General features: G+C 43.5%; 1 protein-coding gene across 1 annotated transcript in view; it reads left to right on the top strand.

The window, feature by feature from the left end:
- HECW1 (HECT, C2 and WW domain containing E3 ubiquitin protein ligase 1) overlaps positions 1-13,669 on the top strand; it is a 249,366-nt gene that overhangs the window by 222,041 nt on the left and 13,656 nt on the right. Inside the window, exons 22-23 of the mRNA XM_068549881.1 lie at positions 11,141-11,239; positions 11,919-12,048. Of these exons, the coding sequence (XP_068405982.1) occupies positions 11,141-11,239; positions 11,919-12,048 (229 nt within the window). The remainder of the gene's footprint in view (positions 1-11,140; positions 11,240-11,918; positions 12,049-13,669) is intronic.

Genomic DNA, 13,669 nt, shown 5'->3' with positions numbered 1-13,669 from the left:
CCAAACCCAGTGGGCAACTCTTGGACCTCCTATTATTTGATCTCAGAGGCACTTGACACAGTCGGTCTCTGCCTCTTTCCTGAACACTTTCCACATCCCTTCGTTCCCAACCTAACTCATCCCCTGTTCCTGCCCAGTTGCCTTTGTTGTCAGCTTCCAGATCCCTGGATGTTGCACTGTTTAGGGCTCAGCCCTTGGTCCACCGCTCCAACTGCTCGTACTTCCTTGGTGATCTCATCCAACTTCATGGATTCATGTAGCTCCATCCTCATGACCCCACATTAACATCTGCAGCCTGACCCTGTTCCTGGAAATCCTGACTGATTGGTGAAACTGCCCACTGTACAGCTCCACCTGGATATTTAGTAAGCATCACAAACTTAATAGGTCTAAAAGAGAACTCTCAAGTTTCTCGTCCAAACCTTCCCTTCTGGTGTTTCCCATCTCATTAAATGGCACCACCATCTACACAATTGCTGTGGCCCAAGACCATGGACTGTCTTTGATGCCTCTCTTTTTCTCACGTCTCCCATCCAATCCATCAGCAAATCCTCTTGGCTGTGTCATGAAGATACATCCCGAATCTGAGCTCATCACCTCCACCCCCACTACCCCAGTGTAATCTGCTATCACCTCCCACCTGGATTACTGCAGGAGCCTCTGAACTCCTGCAGTGTCTGGGAGTGTCTGTTCCCACTCATGCCAGCCTCACCTCTCTCCCTGCAGCATCCAGAGTGATCATTCCCAACATCAATCAGTTCATCCCATCAGCCCTACAGGAGACCTCCAGTGGATTCCCATCACACTCAGAATACAATCCACACTCCTTCCCATGCCTGCCAAGCCCTGCATGACCTGTCCCCTGGGGAATGTCTCCAACCTCATGTTCTCCCATCTTCTCTTTCTCTCTCCGGTGTCCAGCCCCTTTGCCCTCTTTATTGTTATTCAAGCAAACCATATATAATCCCACCTCTGGCATTGCTGTTGCCCCAGCTTGCAAGGCTCCTTCTCCTGGAAGCTCACTCCTTTTCTTAATTCAGATCAGACATCATCCCCTCAGAAAGGATAACACAACCTGGTACATTTGGGAGGAATTATTCTCCCCTCCCATCCTTTTCCCAAGAGAAACCTGGAGCCCAAGTTCTAGGCGGGAGTCTAAAATGATGTTTGGTGGAGCCGGAAGGCACACTTAGAAATTAAGGGAGTGATGAAAACTGCTCAGATACGTGCAGAGTGGAGCACAAAGCCTGGAGGTTGTGACCTTCACTGCCTTCGAGGGCCCGGGACAGGCAGACGGTGCCCATGTGTCAGAAAGGAGACCATGACCACCTATTAGGATATCCTGCTCCTGAAGAGGGTGGTTTTGCCCCAGCCCCACCAGGGGACATTTGGCAATGTCTGGAGACAGCGTTGGTGAAAGCAACTTTGGGGGGATGGGTGGTACTGGCGTCTGGTGGGCAGAGGCCAGGACGGGGTGTGAAACACCCTGCAGGGCACAGGACAGCAAATGTCAACTGTGCTGCAGTTGAGGAACCGGCTCTGTTCTTCGGAGGACGGCAAAGACCTCTTAAAGGACCTTAACCCCTGCAAGTCCTGGTCCATTGCCAGGGAAGCGGTGATGGCGGAAGAGCCGGAAATGAGCAGGGATGGAAACCATGACTGCTGCAGGGAAAACCTTCTAGAACTCAGCTGTCAGTCTGCAGGAGGTAGGCCGTGCACAGGAGGGTGCCGTCCCAGAGTCATAGCTTGGGAGACAGGCCATTGTGACGGTGGTCTGGGGGCATTCAGGCCCGGGGGCAGTTTTAGCAGCCCTCTGCCTTCATTCAGTGACCAGGAAAATGCTTTTGAGCCTCTAGTATTTGCCAGTGCAGTGCTGGTTCTGAAGGTGTTTGTGCTCCGGAAGATACCGTGCTGTTTGGAAGAAGCCATCAAGGTCTGTAGACTGTGTGCCGGGTTTTGAGCAGACCTCAGTGTCCTGCCAGCTGTTCTTGTATCTGCCTCAGTCCCCCATCCCCTCACCGAAGGCAGCAGAGCCAAGCACATTGTCACCAAGCGTCCAGCTCTTTACAGCTCCCTAACACACTGTCTGATGCCCTTTCCAGGCAGGAAGGCCCGGAGATGGGGCCAGCTTTGGGTTCCTCAAGGCTGAAGCTGGTACAGGGAGTACCTCTGGTGCTTAGCGGTGATGCATGAAAAGATGCAGAAGCCAAGAATCATACAGAGAGAGATTGATGGCTTACAGGTCAAGAAGAGCCTGAAAGGTCACCGGAACGAAAAGACACCATGAGACAATTATCAGGGGCACAAGTTTTATGCCAGGGGATCAAACTATCAGAAAGACCACAGCAGAACCTTTCAGACTTGAAATGTTGCCTGGGCACTGCAGTGAGGGTGTTATCCCATTTTTATGTCACTTTCATATAAAGGAATTAACTAGAAGCCTTTTTAAAGGGTTTTGTTGCACTATCCAAAATGTCTTTCCAGGGTAATGAGGTCTTTTTTTTTTTTTTTAATGTTATTGAAGTATAGTTGATTTACAATGCTGTGTAATTAGGTCTTTTATTTTCTTCACTTGGCAAACCGTCCTGCTTCCCCTTCCATAAATCTGACCTGTGAACAAGAAATCCCTCTCCCAAACTTCCTGGCTAAATTTTTTGCCATTATGCAAACTGCTTTTGTTTAAAGAATCAGTTGAAAAGTACACCGTGAAATCATTACATCCTACCTCCTGCTAAAACACGTTCCTACACACAGTTTCATTAGAGAGATGGAAAAGGGAGAGAGAAAGGGAGAGAGAGACCTGCTAGTTCAGTTTCTGTGTGTGAAACATTCATCACATCCGCCCATACATTGACTCCGTGACCTCAAGTCTTCTCTGCAGTTTGGTCTTTCTGTCCATCTTTCGGGACAGAGACCTACTCTAGATATTGGAAATGTGAACAACTAATCTCATCGAACAAGCTTCAAATGATGTTTCAGGAATTTTCAGTAGGTTTGTACAGTTTTATCCACTGGAATCAAACCAGATGATAACTTTCGATTTAATTCAATTCAGCAAATCTGGATTGTGCCCTTGCCCGTAGCCAGGCACTGCGATACAGGAGTGCTGTCTGTAAGCAAAGCAGAAGTTTGCAGTTCTGCAACAGCAGGAAAGTGCAGGCTAGTCCACTGGTCAAGTCCACATTCTCATCCTTTGATCACGCCTGGATGTGTAGCCCTAGGATCCTCAGCCTGGAAAAGGGATCAGGCATGCCAGTCTCTGGATAAACACCCAGGTAGACTGACCTCCACTAGTCCCTGGGCAAAGCCTTTCAGCATCTTGGCAGTTGCCCTATAGAGTAGGTACCATTATGATCCCATTGTGCAGATGAGTAAACTGAAGCCCAGGGATGGTAAGCAGCTTGCCCAAAGTCACACAGATCAGAAGAGTTAAACCGAAGCAGCCTGACGTCAGAGCTTGCAACGTGGTCCTCTCCACTGTACTGCTTTTCTTGGATTATTAGCAAACAACCCAAAGAGTAATGAATCAACAAACAGTAACCCTCTCAAGGGGAGAGTCAAGTCTTTGCTGGGCCTTTTAAACCGGGTGGGAAGATGAGCTGGAAATATGTGAAACTCTGTTGCCTTTGAACGCTCACTGCAATGTGCAAAACCCAGATGGAAGTGAGATAAACCCTTGCCAGTAACATCGGTTGCTTTCAGATTTCCTGCCGTAATCTCCCTTAGCATCATTAGGAAAGCTCAGAGTGGCTGCAGTTGCTTTTACCCGAGGCAACTCAAGTTAATCTCCCAGATGTCTGCTGACATGTTGATGAGGATGCTTGAAGAGTGACATCTGCCCATTTCAGAGGTTCTCCCAGGGTCCCAGAGTTGACTGGCTGTATGCTGTCCCCCTCCAATACCTGTAAGCAGATGCGTAAAGATGAAAACCACTTGGGTTTCCATCAGAGTGGGAAGGGCCAAACCAAGCAGAGAACATTCAGAAAATGAAGTACTTTGAAGTCTATTTAAATTGGATGATGAAAACCTATGTTTGCAGATATGTGAGGGTCTCTGGGCTGTGCTGTGGTGTGAAAACTGGAGGTTTCAGAGGAGCAGGAGTGGCAAGGCGACCCCATTCACATAAGCATGTATGTGCTCACCGCTGATGTTCGGGGGGAAAGACCCACCAGGGTCAAGAACGTTGCCTCGGGAGATGGGGTTGATGCACTTTTGTTTGATGTTGTCTATGTTGCTTATGTTTTTCTTTACACTAAAAAATACCCAATTCTGTTATTTTTCTTTGGTAGGAGGGTAAGGGTTGGTGATACCAAAAAACAAAAACTTGCAACGTATTGAAAACCAAGGATTTGAAAAGAATTTAGTCCAAGGGATGTTTCTATAAACCACAGGGTGGGGACTTCCTGGTGGTCCAGTGGTTAAGACTTCACCTTCCAAGGCAGGGGATGCGAGTTTGATCCCTGGTCAGGGAGCTAGGATCCCACATGCCTCGCTCGCAGCCAAAAACCAAAACATAAAACGGAAACAATATTGTAACAAATTCAATAAAGACTTTAAAAATGGTCCACATCAAAAAAACAAATCTTAAAAAAAAAAAAACAACGCAAGGTGGGTGGGGTTAGGCTGAGAAATCTGTGAGCTGTCCACATTCCTCCCCTGAAGGAAGACAGACCAGGCCTTCTCACGAGACCCGTATTTGACTGACTCTCAATAAAGAGGATTTTTTTTTTCCTATTAAATATGGGGTTCTTTGTATTTTGATATACGAACATCTTTTTGTGATGTCTTAGGTCCAAATGGGTTTCTGTGGAATCATCTCTTATCAGTAAATAAATAGAAAAAAAATGGCTTATGTGTTTTTTAAAAGTCAGTAACACATCTTAAGGTGATGTCCAATCAAAATCTCCTGGGGAGTTTTCATATTACACCCAAGAGGGAGCCAGAGGGAAACTCTGTCTTTCCCCCAACTTAAGGATTACTGGTGGAGGAAGGCCTCGTTCCTGACCCCTCAGGGTGTCATATTCTTCAGGTGGTTGGGATGGAGGAAAGGTTGAGACCCAACCTCTAGTACCAGGGGGAGGGTCCCAGGTGGGACCCGGCCTGGTGTAGCTGGCACGTGGATTTAGACATGACTGGGACATGCGGTCGGGGGACATACCTTATCTCCTCGTGTCCTCCACGTTCTGTGCACATTTATCTGCTGATTTACCTGGTAGCCGAGGCCTCTCCAGTGAAGAGAAGTTGCATGGTGCCCATCATTGGAATCAGATCCTGTGGGCATGTCCCACGTGCTTGCGAAGGACACGGTGGGGCAACAGAAGGCACATTGCAAGCAGGGAATCTGGGGTCCTCAGAAACAGTACAGCCCAAGAGAAGCAGAAGAATGGCCCAACAGGTGACCAGCAGCACTGAGGTTCAGATGTGAATGCGTGGGGATAGCTGTCCCCTAAGCCCACCCTGACTTTGCTAGCCAAGGGATGAGAGGACAGTGGGTGAACTTCCAAAGCAGGCCCATGAAACCCTCGGGGCCCCAGCAACTCTGCCGTGAGGCCCCTCTAACCAGAGCAGGTCAACACAGAGCAGCTGTTTCCCTACCAGCGAAATAGAAATGAGCACAGGCCACTGAGAAGAGCACATCTTGGGCAGCAGCCTGGGGGCAGTGGCACCAGAACCTGCAGCATAGTAACCATCCCTGGGGATGTGCTGAGATCAGTATGGCTTCAGGAATGGCAGCCCAGAAAAAAGAAGGAACAGCACCACACCCAGGAGCAGGGCTGGCCTGCAGCATCAGATGAGACCCCTCGAGGGTCCCCTGAATAGAAGGGGTACCTAAGGTCCTGCACGTTCACACGGAGGGGGCGGAGGCGGGCTCGCAAACTGGAGACCCTGGGGCCTGGATAGTAAAGTACAAATGCCCACTGTGGGCAGGGGAGGAGAAGGCCACTCCTTCTGTAGACACTCACTTTCATTGATCCTTAGAACTCTTTATTTGTGCCAAATAACTTAGGTCAAAACATAAACTGTTTTTGTTTTGTTTTGCTTAAATTATCTGGATAGTTTCTCCAGTGATCAATCCAGAGGCTAAAGAAAAGGACTTTCTTTCCACCTCCTAACTCCTACACATTTCCAACCAATGTTGACAACAAGCACAGTCAATTTCCTAGCAAGCAGTTGTTGAAGCTGGATGAGATAAATAAAGGAGGTGTACAAGCCCTGGAAGATGTTTTCTCGTGAGATTGTCAGGGCAATTCATCAACTAGGAAAGGCTTTCCATGCCCATCTCTGCCTTTTAAGCTGTTGTTTGGATTTGAATTGTACAGTCCCTGTATTATGCTCTGTACTAACACATCCCAGATCATAGCTCATCTCTCTGGAATAGATTTTACTGTATGTACTGGACTGGCTATGAGACACCCTGTCTGTGTTTATATAAAACCAAACCACATTATCATGGATTGCTTGCCCAGCTATGAAAAAATATCAAGGGCCTACATCAGCCTGTGAAGCCAATATAATTTTGTCTTTAGAAATTCCATCTTATGCCTGACCCCATTCAAAGCAAATAAACAATTCTCAATGGGTGGTCTGCGTTGCAGTCCCATGTGCTGAAAACAACCCCATCTGCCACCCTCCATCTGATCCCAGCCCCTGGTGGAGAGGCAAGCCACGGTGATCCTAGCTTCAAAGTGCTGAGCAAGACACCAGACTCTGAGATCTCCTCCCCAGACCCTGCTTTCCTGACCGCTCAGGATTGGGGCAGGGTGGACATCCAACCTGAGTTGGGACAATCACGGAATCATGCTGGAAATTTGGACCTAGGTCAGTGAAAGTCAAGTTGGTCTCTCTAGGGGCTTGAACTCCAGGCTGAAAAACATGAGCAGTGTTGGCAATGAGAGAGAAGAAAAGAGCAGATATGCACAGAGAGGAGCTAAGGGGAGACACTGAATGAGGGAGGGTGAAGTCACCCCAGTACCTGACGCTCAACTGCATTCCTGACCCTGCATTTCTTGAGACGTTGCCAGGACCTTACAATGAATTCCCCCTTTGGCTTAAACTAGTTGAAGGTTACTTGAATCAAAATATTCCTAATTAGCACAAGGAGGTATTGGAAGCCAACATAAAATAGTAATAGTTATCACTTGAAGAGTGCATTTTTCCAGAAGAAGAAATGAAGAATAGGTGGTTAAGTCCTGGCACGAGGTCACACACCAGGCAGCCTGGCCCCTGGACCAGAGGATTAACCTCACTACTGTCCAGCTTCTCAAAATGGACACAAAGGAAAAGACTTGGTCTGGCTTCTGGCAGATATGGGTCAGTTTCCCCACTGTACCACTTGCCCGGGGCTAATTCTTGACCCTAGATTTCTTGTGAAATGAAGATAGCAGTAGTCATAAAATAGAGTTGTAGCAAGGATCAACGAGATAACATAATATGTGTTGGCCCAATAGGCATTCCATAAACGTTATTTCTAATCTGTTTCCCATTTTTCACTTGTAATGAGTTACAGTGACTACAAGTGATGGAGCATTGTGAAGGGTGGTGGTAACCAGCATCCTGTATTTTTATTGTCAGATATGACGCTGATATGAATGTTCTTCATTATGTAAGGAAGTATTCTCCTATTCCTGGTTTACTACAAAGATTTCTTTTCTTCAGAAATTGACAGTGGATATTTTTTTTTCTTGGTCCCCTTTTACCCCATTTTTTTAAAATTTTTATTTTATATTGGAGTACAGTTGACTTACAATGTTGTGTTAGTTTCAGATATACAGCAAAGTGATTCATATATATATATATATATATATATATAAACACACACACATATATATATAAAATGTTTTTCAAATTCTTTTCCTATATAGGTTATCACAGGGTATTGAGTAGAGTTCTCTGGGCTATACTGTAGGACCTTGTTGATTATCTATTTTATATATACTAGTGTGTATATGTTAATCCCAACCTCCTAATTTATCCCTCCCCACCACCTTTCCCCTTTGGTAACCATAAGTTTGTTTTCTAAGTCTGTGAGTCTATTTGTGTTTCGTAAATAAGTTCATTTGTATCATTTTTTTAGATTTCACATATAAGTGATATCATAGATGGTGAATATTTTCAAGTAACTTTTCAGCTTCTAACCAAAAAAAAAAGAAAAGCCCTATGATTTTTGTCTCTTGACATCGTTATTAATTTTAATAATAGAATGCCTAATAGTAAATTGTCCTTAGTTTCCTAAAATCAAACATCCTTAATCATCTGGCATTATTCAGGGAATGGACTGGTACTTTCTCTTGTGTTTTATTTGTGACGTTTTTAATGTATAAGTGAGATGTCTTTAGTTTCCTTTCCTTTACTCTTTTCCAAATTCCATTTTGTGGTTATGGTAGCTCATAATGATGAAGTAAGAAGTTTTCTACCCTTTTCTGGTTTCTGGAGCTATTTAAATAGTAGGGGTGTTTTCTGTCCATATATGGAGTGTCCCAGCATCAATTTTGAATATAGTCCTTTTTCCTCAAAGTTTTCTCCTTAGTTTCCTAAAATCAAACATCCTTAATCATCTGGCATTATTCAGGGAATGGACTGGTACTTTCTCTTGTGTTTTATTTGTGACGTTTTTAATGTATAAGTGAGATGTCTTTAGTTTCCTTTCCTTTACTCTTTTCCAAATTCCATTTTGTGGTTATGGTAGCTCATAATGATGAAGTAAGAAGTTTTCTACCCTTTTCTGGTTTCTGGAGCTATTTAAATAGTAGGGGTGTTTTCTGTCCATATATGGAGTGTCCCAGCATCAATTTTGAATATAGTCCTTTTTCCTCAAAGTTTTCTAGTTTATACTGTGGTCATTTGTCTATTTAAGTTCTTCTTCTTGAATAGATTTGAATAATGTGTATTTTGCTGGAGAATTTACAATTTATTGAGATAGTCCCTTTTTTAACATTGAGCTGAAAATAGTATTGTCATGTAATATTTTTATCTATTCCATTTCTGCAGACACTACTGCCTGCTGAGATTACCATTTCTCTTTACTAGGCCTTTCAGGGCCACCTCTAAGTGAGGGAGGTTCTTGGCAGGCACCTCTGTGTTGACGTTTGCTCTCTTGCCACTGTGGGTGGTCTCGCCGTCTCCACCACGTGGCCACAGCCCCACATCATGTTAGGAACATCAGTTGTGATGCCTCAGAGTCCGTTAGAGTGGGTAAGCCGGCATGGAGTACGCAGGATTGTGGCCGCCATGTTGGGGACCCGTTGGTTATTGGGGTATCAGGAAAGACCACTGGGGGATGCAGCACCGATGGTGTACCCTGGCCTCAAGGACTGTAAGATGTTCAGCTGTTCCATGAGCCTCCCCATCCACGGTGCCCCTTTAGCACCTTTACTAACATTCTACTCGCCTCTGGTCTCCCCGGAGTCAATAATATTTACGTGTTATTTCACGCAAAAAGAATCGACTCCTTCCAAAATGGCAATCTGAAGTGCTGCTTATGATTACACTTATTACAGGATCTGATCATCTATTCATTTAAACCATTTTTATAGCAGTTACAGAGTACAAAGTCTTTTGAGTCTAAAAAGAGCCTCATGAAAGGTCATGGCTTAGCTGGGAATTCCAACTGGGAGGATCTGAAAAAAGTCACAGCTAAGTCTATGCTTAGGTGAAAATCTAGTTAGATAGGAAGAGAAAGGAGAGACCCCAATCATGGAGGGAGGTACCAGGGATGGGCAGAACACAGGGTGAGGGAACCAGCGTGCTAGACCAGGCAGACGGGAAACTGGTTTAGGAGCAGGGCAACAATGGGACCAAGCTCTCGGGAGCCGTAGCACGCAGCTAGGCAGATCACCAGCAAAACTGCCAGGAAGCAGTTTGCCCCAACAAGGTTTTAAATCAGTGAAGGCCCTTACATCTGGAGGTGACCAGGTCTATGTGATCAGTTCCTCCCAGCAGAGACCTTGTTCGTCATGTGTGACGATGTAGGCTCCACTTACCACTTACCACAGTGGGATTCTACGTACTTCTCCCCACTGACCGTGAGCACAACCGCCATATGTGGTTCATACTCAAGTCCCCCACCTCCCAGTGTAGGGTCAGGCACACATTAGACCTTCAGGTGGCATGGTCCAGAAAACTTTCCATATCCTTAGATTCAGATCCTCAGGTTCATTGCTGACTGTTTGCACTATTTACAATAGCCAGGACATGGAAGCAACCTAAGTGTCCATTGACAGATGAATGGATAAAGAAGATGTGGCACATATATACATATATATTACTCAGCCATAAAAAGAAATGAAATTGAATTATTTGTAGTGAGGTGGATGGACCTAGAATCTGTCATACAGAGTGAAGTCAGAGAAAAACAAATACAGTATGCTAACACATATATATGGAATCTAAAAAAAAAAAAAAAACAAATGGTTATGAAGAACCTAGGGGCAGGACAGGAATAAAGACACAGATGTAGAGAATGGACTTGAGGACACGGGGAGGGGGAAGGGTAAGATGAGACGAAGTGAGAGAGTGGCATTGACATATATACACTACCAAATGTAAAATAGATAGCTAGTGGGCAGCAGCTGCATAGCACAGTGAGATCAGCTCGTGCTTCGTGACCACCTAGAGGGGTGGGATAGGGAGGGTGGGAGGGAGATGCAAGAGGGAGGAGATATGGGGATATATGTTTACATATAGCTGATTCACTTTGTTATACAGCAGCAACTAACACAACAATGTAAAGCAATTATACTCCAATAAAGATGTTAAAAAAAAATGTGTTCAAAGAAAATAAATAAATATTTTTTTAAAATGCTGACTGACTGTCTAGGGTCCCAGAATTCCCCTCCACCAGCTCTTTTCATCACTTAGGTCCTTATACTCTCAGGTCTGAGAAAAGGATTCCAGCAAAATGATTCTATTTGGGTACTTGGGGGAGAGGAGGGTTCCTTAGTACATACCAAGTTCATAGCCATTGTTTATGGTAAAGAATAAGAAGAATGGGTGCCTCCATTGTGTCATCAATTGGCAGATTTTTCAAGAGGCTTAAGATGAGTACTATGAAGAAACACATCAGATAACACTACAAATGAAAATATTTAACAGTGTAATTTCCCACCTGCCCTTCAGTTGCTCTGCCTTGTCTGTGTTCCAGGTTCAGGTTTAGTGGTCGAATCCTAGGCCTGGCTCTGATCCATCAGTACCTTCTGGACGCTTTCTTCACAAGGCCCTTCTATAAGGCACTCCTGAGACTGTAAGTGTCCACCCGGCCCTGCCTGTGGGACCAGAGGCACTGGCCTCTCTGGCACCTCTGATCCTTTTGTCCCTGTTTTTCCCTAATCATTCCTGTTAGGTTTATGGTGATTTACTTTTCTGAGTGCTTAGATATCACATAAACCTTTTAGTCCAATAAAAATGCATTTGGAGATTTTATGTAAGCATAAGAGAACATCATGTAACAGATATAAATCAGTTTATATAAATATAGTAACATTACAAGCATTGCATGAAACTACCAAGTAAAATTGATCTGTCCTTGTATGTAAGTCATTATGCTGTGCACCTTAAACTTATACAGTGCCGTATGTCAATTATATCTCAATAAAACTGGAAGAAGAAAAAGGAAAAAAAAAAGAATTGATCTGTCTATAATTTGGTTGTTTTCAAATGATACTCTTCTCTAACAGCCATGGAGAGTCCCTGAGTCAATAATTGTTTTGTGTTTATTATTGTAAACATTTTAAAATTTCCCTTTCCAATAAAAAACTACTGAATGAACTAAAAAGATTCATCAGTATATTCAAAAGTATCCAATTGTTAGAATATGTCTGTGTCACTTTAGCCAGGAGTGACATAACCACATTTTGGCATGAGGTTTGGGCAGCTGTTTATTGAAACAATCTGTTTACCTTTCTCCCTTTGAATACACCCAGGCCCTGTGATTTGAGTGACCTGGAATATCTGGATGAGGAATTCCACCAGAGCTTGCAATGGATGAAGGACAACAACATCACAGACATCCTCGACCTCACATTCACAGTTAATGAAGAAGTTTTTGGCCAGGTTTGTGAGATGTGGGTCTTGGAAAAGACATTTTGGTTTTTACTGTGGAAAATTCACGTACCATGATATTTACCATCTTAACCATGTTGAAGGGTACAGTCCATTCAGTGTGGTTGAGTAGATTCACAGTGTTGTGCAACCATCTCCAGAACTTCTTCATCTTGAAAAACTGAAGCTCTGCCCATTAGACAATAGCTCCCCATTTCTCCCCTCCCCAGTCCCTGGCAACCATTCTGCTTTTTCTTTCTCTGAATTTAGCTACTCTGAGTACCTCATATAAGTGGAATCATACAGTGTTTGTCTTTTCACGACCAGTTTATTTCACTTGGCGTAATATCTTCAAGGTTCATCCATGTTATAGCATGTGACAGGATTGCCTCCTTTTTTAGGGCTGAATAATATTCCATAGTATGTAAATACCATATTTTGTTTAGCCATTCATATGTTGATGGACGCTTAGGTGGTTTCCACCTTTTGGGTAGTGTGGATAATGCTGGTATCAACACAGGTGTACAAATATCTGTTCAAGTCCCTGCTTTCAATTCTTTTGGATATATATACCCAGAAGAGGGATTGCTGGATCACATAGTAATAGGATTTTGTGTTTAAAAACAAGGACTGTCATTCATTTAAGATATAATTCTTTGAGGACTATTCCCTTTATTAAAGGTACCCATGTCTTCTTTTTCTTGTTTTGACATGGATCTAGTTTATAGAGTTTTTTGAAAATCACATGTGATAATGGATCAGAAAGCATTTTTGTAAAGTGTGCAATACATCTGTGAGGTATTTCTCTTATCTGTGCAACTACAATAATACTTCTTTTTATCACTAGCATCCAGATATTTACTTCTCCAAAATGCATATACTTCAGTACTATTTAATAAGATAAGCTTCCCATTTCTTTTTCTACCGGTGTTTATATAACATTGAATTTTTCTGGGTTATGGTTTTATCAGACCAACCACAGCCTGAGCAGATTTAGCAATTAAGGTTTTGAGAATATCATTTACAAGAGGTTCCATGACGTGTGTAATTTGTAATGGGGTGTTGTGAGAATTAAGCTGGTTTACTTTATAAGTACGTTGCGTGACTGTGGACAGCGTGCTGAGAGTTACCCACTGAACCTTGCAGACCTCCCATCACCCACAGCTCAATCAAGCATCTTGGACAGGTCCTGGAAAATGTCACTGTTCTGGTGCATTGCCTGTGTGTAAAACATACCTCTGAAGAATATTCTCTTCTATATTTGACAAAAAATTATTTCTTCTTACAACTATATGTTGTAAATATGTTCAAGAATATACGATTCATTTAACTGTCTTCCTGTATACCAGAGGAACGTGTAAAATACACTGTTCCTCTGCATGACTACTTTATAGCCCATCCTTTACATTTGCCCTATAGTAGAGGGTAAATTTGTAAAATAAACACATTTAGCAAAATATATTAAGACAAATGGGAACCCAACTTAAAAAAACTTAAGTTAGATCCCAAACCTAACGCGTTATGCTAAAATAAATTCCACGTGGGTGAAAAAGCTGAATGTTCAAAAAAACAACAAAAAGATGAAAATGAAAGGATTTTTCTTTTTAATCTTGCAGTAAGGAATGCTGCTATA

Source organism: Eschrichtius robustus, chromosome 8 (assembly GCF_028021215.1).
Source record: "Eschrichtius robustus isolate mEscRob2 chromosome 8, mEscRob2.pri, whole genome shotgun sequence".
Taxonomy (NCBI): domain Eukaryota; kingdom Metazoa; phylum Chordata; class Mammalia; order Artiodactyla; family Eschrichtiidae; genus Eschrichtius; species Eschrichtius robustus.
This window is presented reverse-complemented; position numbering and strand designations above follow the sequence as displayed.